Genomic DNA, 13,517 nt, shown 5'->3' with positions numbered 1-13,517 from the left:
GAAATCTGGTTGCGTCCCATTTCTTTGTGAAATAAATAACACGGTATGGCTCACAACCGCGCACCCAAGACAAAAAGGAGAGGTCCAAGGTGGATGAATGACGACAACTTAGACAACAACATAAAAAGCAGTGAATTGTGCAATGATGTTTTTTTAATGATCTGGAAAGTTGTATATTGTCTGCATAGCAGAATATTAACATTGATCCCTTTTTCATTTCATTTTTAAAATAACCTGGAACATATCTCAAACGGCGTCATTGTGATACAGAGAGCTTAAGTTATCTATTTACATTGTAAAACTCAATTATTTTAATCATTTACACTATTAACAATGTTAAAAATCATTAGACATTTTCATCTTTATGCCTTCTGCTGTGAATATCATGGAGTTATGCTTAATATAAGCAGATTATAAAGGGATTTTGGCCCACAAACATTAAAAAAATATGTTGTTTCATGCTATGCTAAACAAAAACATTAAAAAAAACATAAGGAGAAGGAAAAAAAGGAAATAACGTAAGTTAAACACAAAAAGACACATGTGATTTAAAGAGAGCAAAGCACATTTTTAAAGGGTTCCTTCAAGAATTCGAAGTCTCTCTTAATAGTACCAATTAAGAAGTGGGCATTTTTTCCATATAGATTGATTGTAGTGCCCCAGGAAAACAGTCTTTTGCCAATTGATTTGGGGACAAATACTTATTTGCTGCTTTAAAGTTACAGCCTACCAAGCCTCCTGCAGACATCACTTGATGACACATGCACCTCCATCAGAGGGACGGGGGTGTGACAGGAGTCCAGGCTGAAGGTAGCCTCCCGTGTGGAGAGGTGTCGTACTGAGCCGTGTCGTGCAGCTCCGTGGCTGGGCCGCTGTCGTACATGGGAGAGCCAGAGGAGGGCGCTGTGACGGAGTGAGACAGGCCAGGGTAGTGGCTACCGGACCCTCGGAGGAACTGCGAGCTCAGGCTGTTGTTCATCCCCTCACTCTGGGACAAGGAGGTCAGGGGCGGGTTACTCACAGACCACATGCTGGTGTACTGACTGCAGAGACGTGGACAGAAAACGTGTTACTCAGCTCTTATAAGGAGGGTTTAGAGGTGATGCTCATGCAAAAGTAAAAAATGGTGCCCTTTTTTTTTATTGTAATATATTGTATTGAGTTAGATTGTATTAGATACATGAGGTAAAGCCATTGTTTCTATGGAATGAATAGACAACATGGAAAATAAATATAAAGACAAAAGTAATGATATTCTTGTAGTGTCAGAGTTACATCGTTTTATTCTTTCTTCAAATTATTTTCACACGAGCATATAATATTGAAAGAATTGAACAAATATCCATATTTTTTATGCAGGAATATATTTCTTATTCAACTCAGCTTAGAACAATACATGTATACGATTACAGGACTCACATAATACTTTTTTCCACCAACATCTAACACATGACAGGGTTTATTTGGTTTTTGATCTTTTCTTTTGTCACCATAATTATTGAGGTCACTATTTGTATGTCTATTGTATTGTCTGATGTTTAACCTGTACCTGAGTTGTATTATTGTGTGTCTAGTTTTAAAAAAACAACAACTATACAAACCTTGAGTTGGTACCGGAAGGGGAATTGTGGGCCATGGGCATCATGCTGGAGTGTGTTGGCAACTGCAGACCGGACCAGTTGTCGTGGGGTGAGAGCATCGACAGACAGGCGGACGAGTTATCAGAGTAACCAACTAAAACACAAAGACAGGCATCACAAATACGGTTAATAAAATCCACTAAACCTGTTGTTTTCTCAGTATGATTCAGGATTTCCTGCCCCTCTGATATCAGTATGACAGTGAAAAGTGTGAATATTCACTCCAAACATTCCTTGTCTGAAGCCCAACCATTTACAGCTCTGTGGCTCCACTCACACAAAAGCCAGAGGAATGCAAAACATCCCGCGGTCAGCAACATTTGTTTGAGTTTCTTGTTAATAGCAGGGGAGGAAGTGGTGTAATTCCTGGATGTTGTGTGATGGATGGTAAAAGGTGGAAGAGAACACTCACTGGGCGAGTTGGTCCGATGGGCATAGGGGCTGCTGTAGGGGGCCGAGCGGTGGTTCCTCAGGGTGGAGTAGCGCTCACAGCCGTGGGATGGCGAGAGGGAGATGGGACCCCCAAACTGGCTGTGAGGACTCGCAGGAGGGCAGAGAGAGCTTGTGCCTGGAATATACCAACCACCTACTGATGAGAAGAAACAATATGAAATATATTAGCCATGTGGCAATATGTAGCTTGAAAATAAAGTCTGACATGAAATTAGATATTTATATAAAAAGAATGCAAAACTCACATTGAGAGTAAGTTGACTGCTGGTTTTCATTGGCATCTTCTCGCATGTCTTTGTGATCACTTCTTGAAGAAATGAAATTATTGATGAGGATGTTTTTTACATAATGTTGAAACTAATTTTATGCACATTTAAAGCCATATAAAATTGTAAACGTCTAAAATGTGCATTCTTACCTCTCCTTTGCATCTAGGAAGGCCTTGGCAAAAGGGTTGTGCTTTATTTTAAGAGCAGTCACCTAAAATCCAAATATGAAGAACATTAACAATTTTTGTTTTCCAAAATTCAAATTCACAAAAGGTTTGCTAATGCCATATGTAAAAGTGCGTAATTTACGCACACATTTTGTGCGCATACAAGAAACATTAGTGTACGTTGTTTTAAATTATATAAGTGTTCAATGTGTTTTTGATTTAAAAATAATTAAATTGCCCACCTCCTCGTTTTGGTAAGCCGTTACTGCAATGAACTGCGTCTCTGGGAAAGCGTGGCTCGTGATCATTCTCCTCGGGCCTCCAACACGCACTATATGCATGCGTGGCTCGTACTTATGTAATGAATTTAACATTATCTGGAAAACGAAAGACATACAGGAAAATGGTTATTGTCTTTTACATTTATTTCAATTTGTATTTATATGAAAATAAGTACATTTTAGGAATCACAATTTGGTTTGTATCTGAAGAAAAACAAACGAAAGTACAACATTGAAAATGATCTCCTCACCTGACCTCCTCCGTTCAGTTTATTTGTGAGTTTGACTTTACTAAAAGAGACAGGCGCTTTCATCCAGTGTGCCCCGAAGTTTGGAGAGTCCGGGTGAATGTACACGCAGCTGGGGGTCTGGGGTTCAGGTTTGCCCCCGGGGACCCACTCCCCGTTCACGTACTTCCACCTGTGGTTGTCCGCAGACACAAAGTCCAGCAAAACTGAATACATGGCGTTCGGATCCAATCCAGATATGTTCACTTTCAGCACCGGAAACATCCGCCTTGATAGACATTATGACAATTAGATTTTTTTTATTTTTTTTATAAATAGTGTTGCTTTGTTAGTTAAACATTTCATTGTTTGCACTCAAGCTTACCTGCCATTCTTTGTAACTATCATTTCATTTACAAGTTCTTTAAACTTCTGCCAAAGCGTCTTCTCATCCAGGGACACGCTGAGTTCCTTCTCCGTGGGGTCTCCCTTCTCGCTGCCAGCCTGCAGCTCACTCTTCACGGCGCTGAGGAGGTGGTCCACCCGGCTCTGACTGGCCTTCTCGGGACACTCGCCGGAGGCCATCCTGTCCAACAGCTCCAGGGCTGAATGTATGTAATCACAGGTCTTATTTAAAAAAACGAAATATCTCTCCTGTTCCTGCGTCTCCACACTCAGTTATCTGAGGTCTCTGGACTTCATGGACAGCTCCCAGATATATAGTGTGAAGCTAGGCTCGGGATGGGTGTTTGGGGCGGACATGGTTGGCTCCTCTCCTCTTTGATCTTTGCGGGCTTGCCAGGGATTGGCTGAGAGGGCCATACATTGAGGACTACAGGATTTTGAATAAAGCAGTTTAACCTTCTTTATTACATCAACCTGTAAACATTGACACTTAGATCAAAGCCACACCTGCAGAAAGCACAGCCACTGTGTGCTGAGCTGCTCTTTGTTCCTAAAAGGATCAGAATTGACCCCAGATTACTTTAAATATATAAATGTTGCTAAACCTGGAACTGTTTCACTCCTGTGTAAGTGGGTGACAACTAAGTATCAACAAGTCAAAGTTCCTCTAGTATTATGAATTGACAAAAATAAAACAATTTACTAAATTGCATTTACTAAATCGTGAACAATTGTGTGTCACTTAAAAGAACAAATTGCCTGCATTGAAACTTCATCATTTTAACAGCAATTCTTATAACAATTGAACTGGTTCAACCCAGTCTCACAGAAGAACGAACGTCATTATAGTATAACTTTTATATTTCAGCAAACCCAATGAATAAGGACACTGCCATCATTATAGAAGAAAATCAACAATTGACATATCAAAATCATTTAATATAGTAATGTTGTTTTGTAGAATTGCCATATGAACTGACAGACTCATATTTGCACATTTTCTCTACAGAGGTAATTGCTTTATCTTCAGTGATCTGGGTTGACCTTATAGTTCCTCCATAGCTTAAATCCACAATCAATTATCTAAAGAGAAAGAAGAAAACAAAACCAATTAAAAAAAACAATACAATTGTTACTCTAATTTAATTTATCTGAGGAATAATTGTACCTCTACATGCTCTTGTTGACACACGTCTTCAATGGATAAGGGATCAGGTGTTTTCCGACAGCATGTTGCTGTGTCCCAAACCAGAGTCTCAAGACATGGATGTCTGCCAAGAAAACACACGCTGAAAAATCAGGCATTATTCTCCAATAAATAAATATGAAAGGTGTTTTTATGCACCTGGCTGAGGTCACTCTGCTCAGAGGTGGGGAACAAGAGGGCCGGTCTTTCCGGACACTGCTTTGCTGTTTTGGAGAGCAGAGAGGCGCCTGGTTGGTTTGGCTCGTCTTCCCTTGTTTGGAGTCAACACTTGGAAGCGTCTATGAAAGAAAGGAAAACAAATCTCTCACTGATCACTCAATCCATAATCAACTGATTTACATTCAGTCATGAGGCACTACAGTGTCATGCTCACAAATAACTACTGTATTCTGGTAAATGTATTCGCTGTGACCTGTTGCCATGGTGGCTTGGAAAGGAAAAAAACAAACGTTAAAGGCAGATATTGTGTGACAGCTACGTGTTAGCTTCCATAGAGTTCTGGGGTGTTGTGTTGTGGCTGGTTTGTGTTACTAACCAAATCTTGGTTGCCTCGCTCCTCCTGCCAGCTCAGAGAGTCTGTCTCCCTGTCCAGCAGTCTGGACCACAGTTCACAGCCAGCAGAGAAAAACAAACCTCACTCAGTTTAAAGAGCAGTTAAAGCCTCCTTCAATACGCTTCTGATGTCTCCTCCTCACTGATAAAGGTTGCTAAAACTTAACTTTAAGTATCCGTGTCAGTGCACATTTTCCTTAATGTTTCTTCCTGTTTGCTACATTACAAACCTTTGGGAGAAAGCCATGTTGGTCCAACAAAGATCATGCATATGTCTAAGCTGTCTCAAGTCAATCTCTGCTTTCTTGCTCTTCTCAGGAATCTCAGGGGTAATCTGTGATTGAAAGAAAGTACATCAGTGTTCCCTCTTTGCTCAGCTGCCATACACTCTTACCTAAAGAAGCACATTTAAAATCCAAATACCAAATCAGGCATCTTGCTCTCAAAGTTCCTCATAAAGTTACGCTGTAGGGTTGCAAATGTGGGGGCTTTCATCTGTGGGTGGCACATATTGCATTCATCTATCATTTCCTTTTCCATTAATCATTTTGTAATTTAAAAAGAGATATCCCCCTGTATACGAGCTGAGGTAACTACGGTGTAAAATTCATAGGTGTCATAGCCAGTGTCATTTCCCACAGTCCTAGTGTCCCGTTTGGCGCCTCTCACTCCTCCTCCAACACCCCACTCAGCGCTAACTGTCACACTTGGCTACTTCCTGTTTTTTTTTTTTTTTGTCCTGAGCACTGTGAATTAATGTTATTGATCTATATGGTGCTCTATAGTAGATCCCCTATCCCATCCCCCCTATCCTCAAAAGGCTTGAATGCGGGTGCAACTTAAAGTGCATTCAAACCTGAATTCATTTAGTTTGACTTCTTTTTAAAACTTAAAAGACTATACCAGTGTTTTCTCACGTTTGAACCCTTTCACTACAAATCAATTTACTTTACTGCTAACCATTTTTGGGTATCTGGTATACTTACCTTTGAGATCACCACTGATTTACATTTGATACACTAGGTATTGAGGATCAACATCATAAGACACAAATGTGCTTACGTTTTGACGTCATTTTGATCCCACTTACTTTGAATGATAATGTTGTTTATCATTGTAGATGTATTTAAGAAATCAAGATTTATTTTGGTTCTCAAAGTTTAAGGCTCGTTTCAAGCTGATTTTCACTAATGCAATGAAGGGAAATCATGGGGCAACTTTTAGACTACTCTAAAATAAAAATAACAATTTGATTGCTTGAGTGCAGAAAACACGATCAAATTCAAAACAAAATGTGACTTCAAACATGATCAGTTGAACAAGTTGACTTTCTTGTGTAACATTGAAAATAAAGGTAGGATTTTGCAGGTAATTCAATTATTTCCCTTCAATTGCATATTATTTTGAGGCGGTGGTTGTGGCCTGACGTCACCACAGTTCCCACACATACATAGTGTTGGTTATTCACAAACATTAAGACCTAAGCCCAGATTGTGAGCTAAGGGGTTGGGGTCTCAGGCCTCTCCTACAGTGGAGGGTCTGAGATGTCAGCACAGAGCAGCAGTGAGTTAATGCCCCTGCTCGCTGTTGGCTTTCACCAGTCCTGTCTGACCACTGTTTGCCTTCGCCTGCTCTCCCTCCAGCCAGGCTCATCCTCTGTTTGCTCAGGCCCGTTTTGACACAAAGGTGAGAGAAAAATGAGTCCTGCGTGCTTGTCCATTATGCTCATCTCAGCACCTGAGCATAACCTCGTCTCTAATGCTCTCACTTTTTCCCAGCCTCTCTCCTGATCTCTGTAGTTTAAAATATCTTATACGAATATAATATGAAAATCTAGGTTTTTCTACCTAATGATTAGAATTTAATTTAATCAATAAAATTAAGAAGTATTTGGCTTAGTCTTCTGGGTTAAAGGCATGGTGAGCCTTTTCTGTGACACAAGCCACAATTATATTCTGATGAAGCATAAATACTAGAAACATGAATAAACAGCTAGCCTGGGTCATGTGGTTATAAAGACACCTAATTAAATAATACATTTTACACTTCAAAACAAGATTTAACATGTTAGTCAGTGTGTTTTAGGGGAAGGCCTACTGGTAGGTGGAATTTGTTACTTTTTGATAGTCTTAATGCTAAGCTAAGATAAGCAAATCCTGGCTGTAACTTCTCTGCAGCTATACACATGTTGGGAGCAAATAGAGTAACCGGAAAATTAAATCTAAGTTGGATGCAAAAAGATGAAAATATATAATTACTAAACTAAACAGTAATATGTCTTTCTGTTTAGTGTATTATTTGTGTGTTGGTTGAGGAGGGTGATCACTGCTCCAGGTGTGTTTACCCCTCTCTGCCCTTGTTAAGTCGGGTTGCTGCCCCTGTGGTTTTTACACTAACCTTGGGAAACATTTGCTCAGTTTGCTCCTTCTCCTGGCTGCCACCAAAGATCAGCTCCGCAAAGGCCTCTCCTGATCCAGACTTATGCTCTAATATCCTGGAGACCCAAACACACACACATGCAGAAATCAGCTAATTTTACGAACAAAAGGCCATCAAAAAGAAAATCACATTTACATCTAAGAAATAATGATCGAGGCAAAACTGTGTTCAAACATACTGTAATCTGGTCAACTTGCTTACAGCTGGGATGTGTGACCTGCACACAAAATGTTGGGTTGTTAATATATTCCTAATGGTGTGCTACTTCTCAAGAGTATCTATAGTGTGGCGCAGCTCACACCCAATAACACTGCGCACTCGGGTGACAACACACTTTGTCTGCTGGGTGCAAACTGGCTTCAGGGAGGACTCCTGAGCAAGGCAGCGTTTACTCACAGCACGGTGCAGCAGGTAACAGATCTATACAAACCCTTAGGCGGGTGGAGGAATGAGGATGTGGACCTGTGCACTGATATATGTGCAATATTAGTGATGACATGTTAAAAGCTCAACAATGCAGTGGCGTAAATGATAACTCATTAAAAAGGTTGACTATAATGATCCTTCAAAATTTGATGCGACCAGCCCAGGCTTCTGTGCGTTTTCCACTCATCGCAGTCAACTATAGTAATAGACACGGTATGTTCTGGTCAATTTAATTTTGTAGGCCTGTAATGCATACTTGTGAAATTCAACATGTTGAAGAGACCATGACCAGATGGTCACAAAGATAGCAAACTGTCCAATAAATCATAGCAGCTAATAATAAACATATAAATAGTAACCAACGCAGGACAGATTGGATGAATTGGCTCAAACATAAACAAGGACTTTGCCGACATAGATTGTCTTCAGCTCTAATTGCTTTTATTTTGGGTATTTCTTATGGATGTGGGGAATGTGCCTATAGCACAGAGAGGTTGGGGGCGCAGGGAGGGCCGCTGTCTCGCCATGTTTGTCTGTGGTGTGGTGAGATTTCACACTGATGGAGGACTTGTCAGCGTAAGCCTTCACTCGTCTTCTTACCAAGAGTCTAATGTCCCCAAGCCAATGAGCTGTTTGACGCTGACAGCCTCTTGCTAACATCATACATGCTCATACTAAACAGAATTCAGCCCCAATTAACAACAAGGGTGACAGTGGCCGACACCGGTCTGTTATACATTCACAACATGTAAACACAAGGGACACCGAGGGTGATACGAGCAGGTGCCTACATGTAATGTTGATAGTTACCTTCTTTAGATTTAAAGCAAAAACACTCATAGATTATAATTTGTCAAATGCGTGGTTGAAATTATCAGCACCCATGTTAATCGCATTCTTTTGTGTTAAAAAAGGTACGACAGCAGAACTAGAGAAAGAGATAGGCATTTGAGAGTTTTCTGGAATAAATCAATCAAAGTGCTTCTAATTCCATACGTAGTGCCCATCTTAAAATACATTTAAACAGAAAATACGTAACACTTTACTCTCTATTGAAATATTAGATTTGTAATGCTTGATATAGTTATAATATTGAAACAGTAGTTGAAGAGGCAATTTACCTAGTTACTGAGAGAAGTGAAATTAGCAGTTAAAATGGAGTTGCTGAAAGAAAGGTAGGTTTCAACGTCAAAGTGTCATCAAGTGTTAGTGCTAAGTGAAGTTTAGGGTTAGGGTGCTAAAAAAGTAGAACACTGAAGTTCAAGTTGTAATGTTGATCAATATTCAACAATAAATTGAGCGGGAAGTGTCAATTGAAGTAAAAGTCCTGAAAGAAATTAGTAGAGGTTCAGGTGTATAAACTAAAAGATGATGTCAGTTATAGTATTAGCTGCAGAATAAACAAAACCTCCAGTCTTCTATCTTCAAACTGAAGCTTAAGTAGTAGATTATTCTTAATACCAGTATAATGTTTGTATAACTAGCGATGAGTGGAACCACAATACAACTCAAAGTCTTAAAGGCTCGCCGATTATCTCTGCCACTTTTTGCTAAACGGAGTGCTGTTTGCCTGGACGCCCATAAAGCTTTAAATGAGTAGGAACTTCTCAAACAGTTCCACATCTGCTCACAGGGCTGGCATAAGGTGACACCACTGGCCCAATTGCTATATCTCTTTTGTAGCGGACATAATGACAACATTTTCCCCTGGACGATGTTTGTGGAAGTTAAAGTGGCCGACCGAGTATAGCGAGTCTCCACAACAGCAGGGTCAGATTGTGTTTGGTCATCTCACTTCTACGTGAGTAATCAGCTCTCTCCTCCAGGAGGGTCCACGCTAAACAAGCCTCCAGTGGAGTCCCTGTTTGTTCTTAAAGGCAGAGCAAACAGAGATCCAGAGAGTTCACAGTTTAGGAGCCAAGGCCTCTACAGACAGCCGGCCCCTTACCAAGACCAGCTGTATCTTTTACACGTATACCCTGAGTCCGAAATATTGAAGACTTGCACGTTGTTTTATTTTAAAGCATTAGAGAATCATTTTGTGACTCAAACCCATAGCTCCAACCCCATATAATCTCAAGCTGTTGCTTTTAGACTCAAACAAACTATTTTTGGTATTTATTTTAATTTGCAAGTTTTAAAAGGGTGCAAAAGCAAGGCTTGCTGTTTTCCCATTTTCTAAGCTACGCTAACTGGCTTAGCTGTAACTTTATTTTTAACAGACAAATGTGAGAGTGTGGTGTCAATCTATTCGTCCAAGTCTCGAAAAAAGCAAAAAAGCTTACATCTGAAAAACAAAATCAAGTCAAAATATTACTCTAAAAGTACAGAATGTTGCAGGGTTTACAATCAAGGCAGCAGACATAATCATACATTAAAATATATATATATATCCGCCTGAACTTAATTCCCAGGTCTATTAAATGAAGTAACCACTACTTATTACAGTGTAGGTATTCTCCTCCTGGAGTGGCATTCATGTCCTCTATCTTCAGCGGTGTGGGGATATTTTTCTGATTTGTTGTCGGTCATCAAACCAGCTGCAGGTCTGCTTTCCAACACTGTAACATCAACACACATTACAAATTCACATCTACTGCTTTTCTCCATAACAATAGAGAGAACGTTTTAATATAAAAAATGTTTCTTAACTCCTTTTCTTGACATCCTCCAGACTTTTATACAGCTGTACTGGGTGACGGTTATATTTGATGCCCCTATAAAAGTCCTCCAAGTCGTGGTGGGTTTTCAAATGTCCATGCTTAGATAACTGCCTCTGGAGGTCAAAGATCTCAGAAAAGCGATTGTGAGGGACAATTTGATGAATGTCACAGAACGGGATTAAACATCAATCAAGGGCAGGATTGAAGTCAGGTGTTTTGCTGCTGGGTCAAAACCTACCAGGTAATAGCTGGTTTTAGGGAGGGGCTTCAGGTATGATTCATCGTGCAGCAGCTTGGAAAAGGACAACTTATTTTGTTTCTGAGTGAAGAAGAAAAGATGAGGCAGACAGACAGGCAGAGACAGAGGGCAGGCCTCCCTTGTTTTGGGGCTGGGAAACAGAGTACACAGAACAAATGAGAAGTAAACACACAACCACAGGAAGCCATTAACAGCAGCGAGGACCAATTAGAACCCAGCAGGTGTTCTCGCCTCGGTCTGCTTTGGTCCTACCTCACCTCTGTGTCTGTGACAGAGCCTCTCGACCTGAGTCGAGGAAACAACAGGCAGTTTAATTTGCTCTGCAATTTAAAGCAAAGGATTCCTACTGGAGGGCCTCTAAAGTCCTTTATTGTGCTCTCTTTGTCTTCCCCTACCAAGTGCAAGTCATTAGAGAGGACAATTACATCCTCCTGAAGGAGCTCAGCTTTTACAGGAGGGGAAGATAAGACAGGATCTCTCTCATGTCAGACCCCCTCCTTGCAGACCCTCTGTAAAGCTTATTGCTCTTTTCACACCCTGTCAGAGATGAGTCAGTCAAAATCAAAGTCAATCCCAGCAACTAAGCAGGAGGGGAATTATAAACAAGAACAGGAAACTACATTTGTATTTGTGGGTTGTTTAAACAACTTAATAGCTAGTTGTGAAATGTTACTAAAACTTTATTACTCGTATTTTGATATCACTGAATTCGTAGCATTGACATGTACTTTGAAACACATCTTTCAGAAGTTTCGGTTTCAATTCCCAACTTTAACATTTTACTTTTGCAACAAGTACTTTCTAGGGTTCATCAATTTAGACACAGTATAGTCTCTTAAATTCGAAAATCTATATTTAAAGTGATTGAAATGGATATTAAAACAGCAGCGGATCAAAAATGACAATGTGAAAAGAATTTGCAAATGGTCATAAAAATAAAAATAATAAGTGGTTTTAAATTTCAACATCAATTATTCATTATTTTTTTAAGATTCTAATGATTACGGACTTTCTTTGCTTTCATGATGATCCAAAAGCAGGATCAGGAAGTTAACATTTGAATGGATAATATAAATAATTGCTACAAAAGTTCCATTCATCAAAGTGTTAGGCTGCTACACGGCCCACAGTATACGGTGCAGACTCACAGGATTAAGTTGTAAACTGCAGCTGCAATGGTTTTAATGTTATGCATGTCACTTGAGGGGAGAAAGTGAAGGTGTTACAGGCAAAACAGGGAGGCTTTGATTTGGAGGGTTGTGTATTTGAGCTCAGACAAAGTCTGGTGCTGTGGTAGGCAAATTGGTCAAAACAGGCCCTCCAGGCAAAACCATGGCCAGCTAAAGAAAGGAGTTTGGACTCTTGCATCAAAACTTTTACTCCTGAACATGCAAATTTAGCAAACGTATCATCATCGTACTTTTCTGCTACTTTGTTTTGTATTTATATATTGTATTGTAGTGTATCACAGTGTTTAGCTCAAGCGAGTAGTGCCACTATTTGCAATAACGCAACACTGGACTACAACATTAGCTCATTAGCTAACTCATTTACATTGAGGAGGAAACTGATGTGTTGAATAGTGTGCACTGTCTCTGGTAATAATAAAAAAAACTATTTAAAAAAGTAGAATAATGAAGTTATGCTTGTCCTTCTTTAATGCTTGACATTTACCTGTGTCTTGTAGGTGAACATCTTAACATTAAGACTTTTATTAGATTCATTATCTTATTATAATTGTCTCCGTGAGAGATTCTAAACATGTATAATGAAACTGCCACACAAGTTCAGATACAAAATATGAGATGGAAAACAGTTCAACGTGGCCAGGACAGCCACGATATTAATTACATAATCTTTAATATAAACGAAAAACAGAGTTTGTTTACTAAAATAAAGCACTGAGTTTTGTTACACTTGGATGTTATGCTTTACCTGCTGAGCCTCACTCTCTGACTTGCCTCTGGCTGCCTCTTCTCTCTGCTGCAGCAGTGCTCTCTGGGAGCAGCCCTTGTCTGAGAGCAGGGCAGCATAGCGGCGACAGAGAGCATATCTGAGGCGGTGCATGTTCCTGTAGGCCTCTAGATGGCGCTGGAGGATAGACAAAAAAAGGAAGGACACAAACTGAGGGGAAGTGAGCTAAAAGGATAAGGAAGCACCACCTAAATATGGAGCCACTACTGTGCTTCAGTATTATTGAGAGATGAAGAAACTATTGATAATTTATCAACAAGCACGTTTATAACTAGCAGCTAAAAATGCCTATAAAAGTGGCACAAACATTTGATCCTATAGTGTTTATCAACCTGCTCCAGCTGAGCCTGATGCCGGGCCTTGGCCTCTTGGTCCGGGTCTGGACTTCCATCATGCATTGCCTTCCTCCTCCAGGGCTGGGCTTTCACTCCATCCCCTGCCTATCCACAGTAAAACCCAATTTAGATGCTGTGGGAGTGAATCAGTCAGCTTGCCTGAAGATTAAAAAATAAGAATGCATTTTTGGTAATCCCCCACGCCCGCCAAAAGCAACCT

The 13,517-nt window shown here is 40.1% G+C and overlaps 2 protein-coding genes across 6 annotated transcripts in view; both read right to left on the bottom strand.

Moving 5' to 3' along the window:
• Nucleotides 1-500: 500 nt before the first annotated feature.
• Nucleotides 501-4,878, bottom strand: tbxtb (T-box transcription factor Tb). Of its 4 annotated transcripts, none has more exons than XM_010793288.1 (9): nt 4,788-4,878; nt 3,423-3,642; nt 3,062-3,326; nt 2,772-2,906; nt 2,512-2,573; nt 2,339-2,400; nt 2,053-2,229; nt 1,602-1,734; nt 501-1,043 (listed from the first exon to the last, which is right to left on the bottom strand). In XM_010793288.1, exons 2-9 carry the CDS (start codon nt 3,620-3,622, stop codon nt 773-775), a joined length of 1,305 nt encoding a protein of 434 aa, XP_010791590.1. In that variant the 5' UTR covers nt 3,623-3,642; nt 4,788-4,878; the 3' UTR covers nt 501-772. The 4 variants fall into 4 exon arrangements, with proteins under 4 accessions (XP_010791590.1, XP_010791592.1, XP_010791591.1 ...); XM_010793290.1 differs by having other exon boundaries at nt 2,053-2,226; XM_010793289.1 differs by having other exon boundaries at nt 2,339-2,397.
• The window catches only part of LOC104964493 (uncharacterized), a 16,937-nt gene continuing 7,069 nt past the window's right edge, over nt 3,650-13,517 (bottom strand). Inside the window, exons 2-12 of one of the 2 annotated variants that reach the window (XM_010793294.1) lie at nt 13,295-13,402; nt 12,924-13,079; nt 10,968-11,048; nt 10,719-10,857; nt 10,513-10,627; nt 7,819-7,857; nt 7,599-7,695; nt 5,432-5,535; nt 5,185-5,245; nt 4,611-4,927; nt 3,650-4,525 (exon numbers count right to left, since the gene is read on the bottom strand). In XM_010793294.1, the coding sequence (XP_010791596.1) occupies nt 4,613-4,927; nt 5,185-5,245; nt 5,432-5,535; nt 7,599-7,695; nt 7,819-7,857; nt 10,513-10,627; nt 10,719-10,857; nt 10,968-11,048; nt 12,924-13,079; nt 13,295-13,402 (1,215 nt within the window). In that variant the 3' untranslated portion in view covers nt 3,650-4,525; nt 4,611-4,612. Of the gene's footprint in view, nt 4,526-4,610; nt 4,928-5,184; nt 5,246-5,431; nt 5,536-7,598; nt 7,696-7,818; nt 7,858-10,512; nt 10,628-10,718; nt 10,858-10,967; nt 11,049-12,923; nt 13,080-13,294; nt 13,403-13,517 lie in introns of those variants that run through there. The other variant, XM_010793295.1, reaches the window with a different exon arrangement.

This window comes from Notothenia coriiceps, unplaced genomic scaffold, assembly GCF_000735185.1.
Source record: "Notothenia coriiceps isolate Sejong01 unplaced genomic scaffold, NC01 NC01_scaffold00037244, whole genome shotgun sequence".
NCBI classification, from domain to species: Eukaryota; Metazoa; Chordata; class Actinopteri; order Perciformes; family Nototheniidae; genus Notothenia; species Notothenia coriiceps.
Note: the sequence above shows the minus strand (reverse complement) of the source record. Positions and strands in the feature narration are given on the sequence as shown.

What these genes read in the sequence shown, in the direction of transcription:
- tbxtb (XM_010793288.1), bottom strand. Translation starts at nt 3,622, where the DNA reads ATGGCCTCCGGCGAGTGTCCCGAGAAGGCCAGTCAGAGCCGGGTGGAC. An exon ending in AACTGAACGGAGGAGGTCAG is followed by an intron (nt 2,907 to 3,061) that starts GTGAGGAGATCA and finishes TTCGTTTTCCAG; the next exon opens with ATAATGTTAAATTCATTACA. An exon ending in CCTTCCGGTACCAACTCAAG is followed by an intron (nt 1,044 to 1,601) that starts GTTTGTATAGTT and finishes ACGTCTCTGCAG; the next exon opens with TCAGTACACCAGCATGTGGT.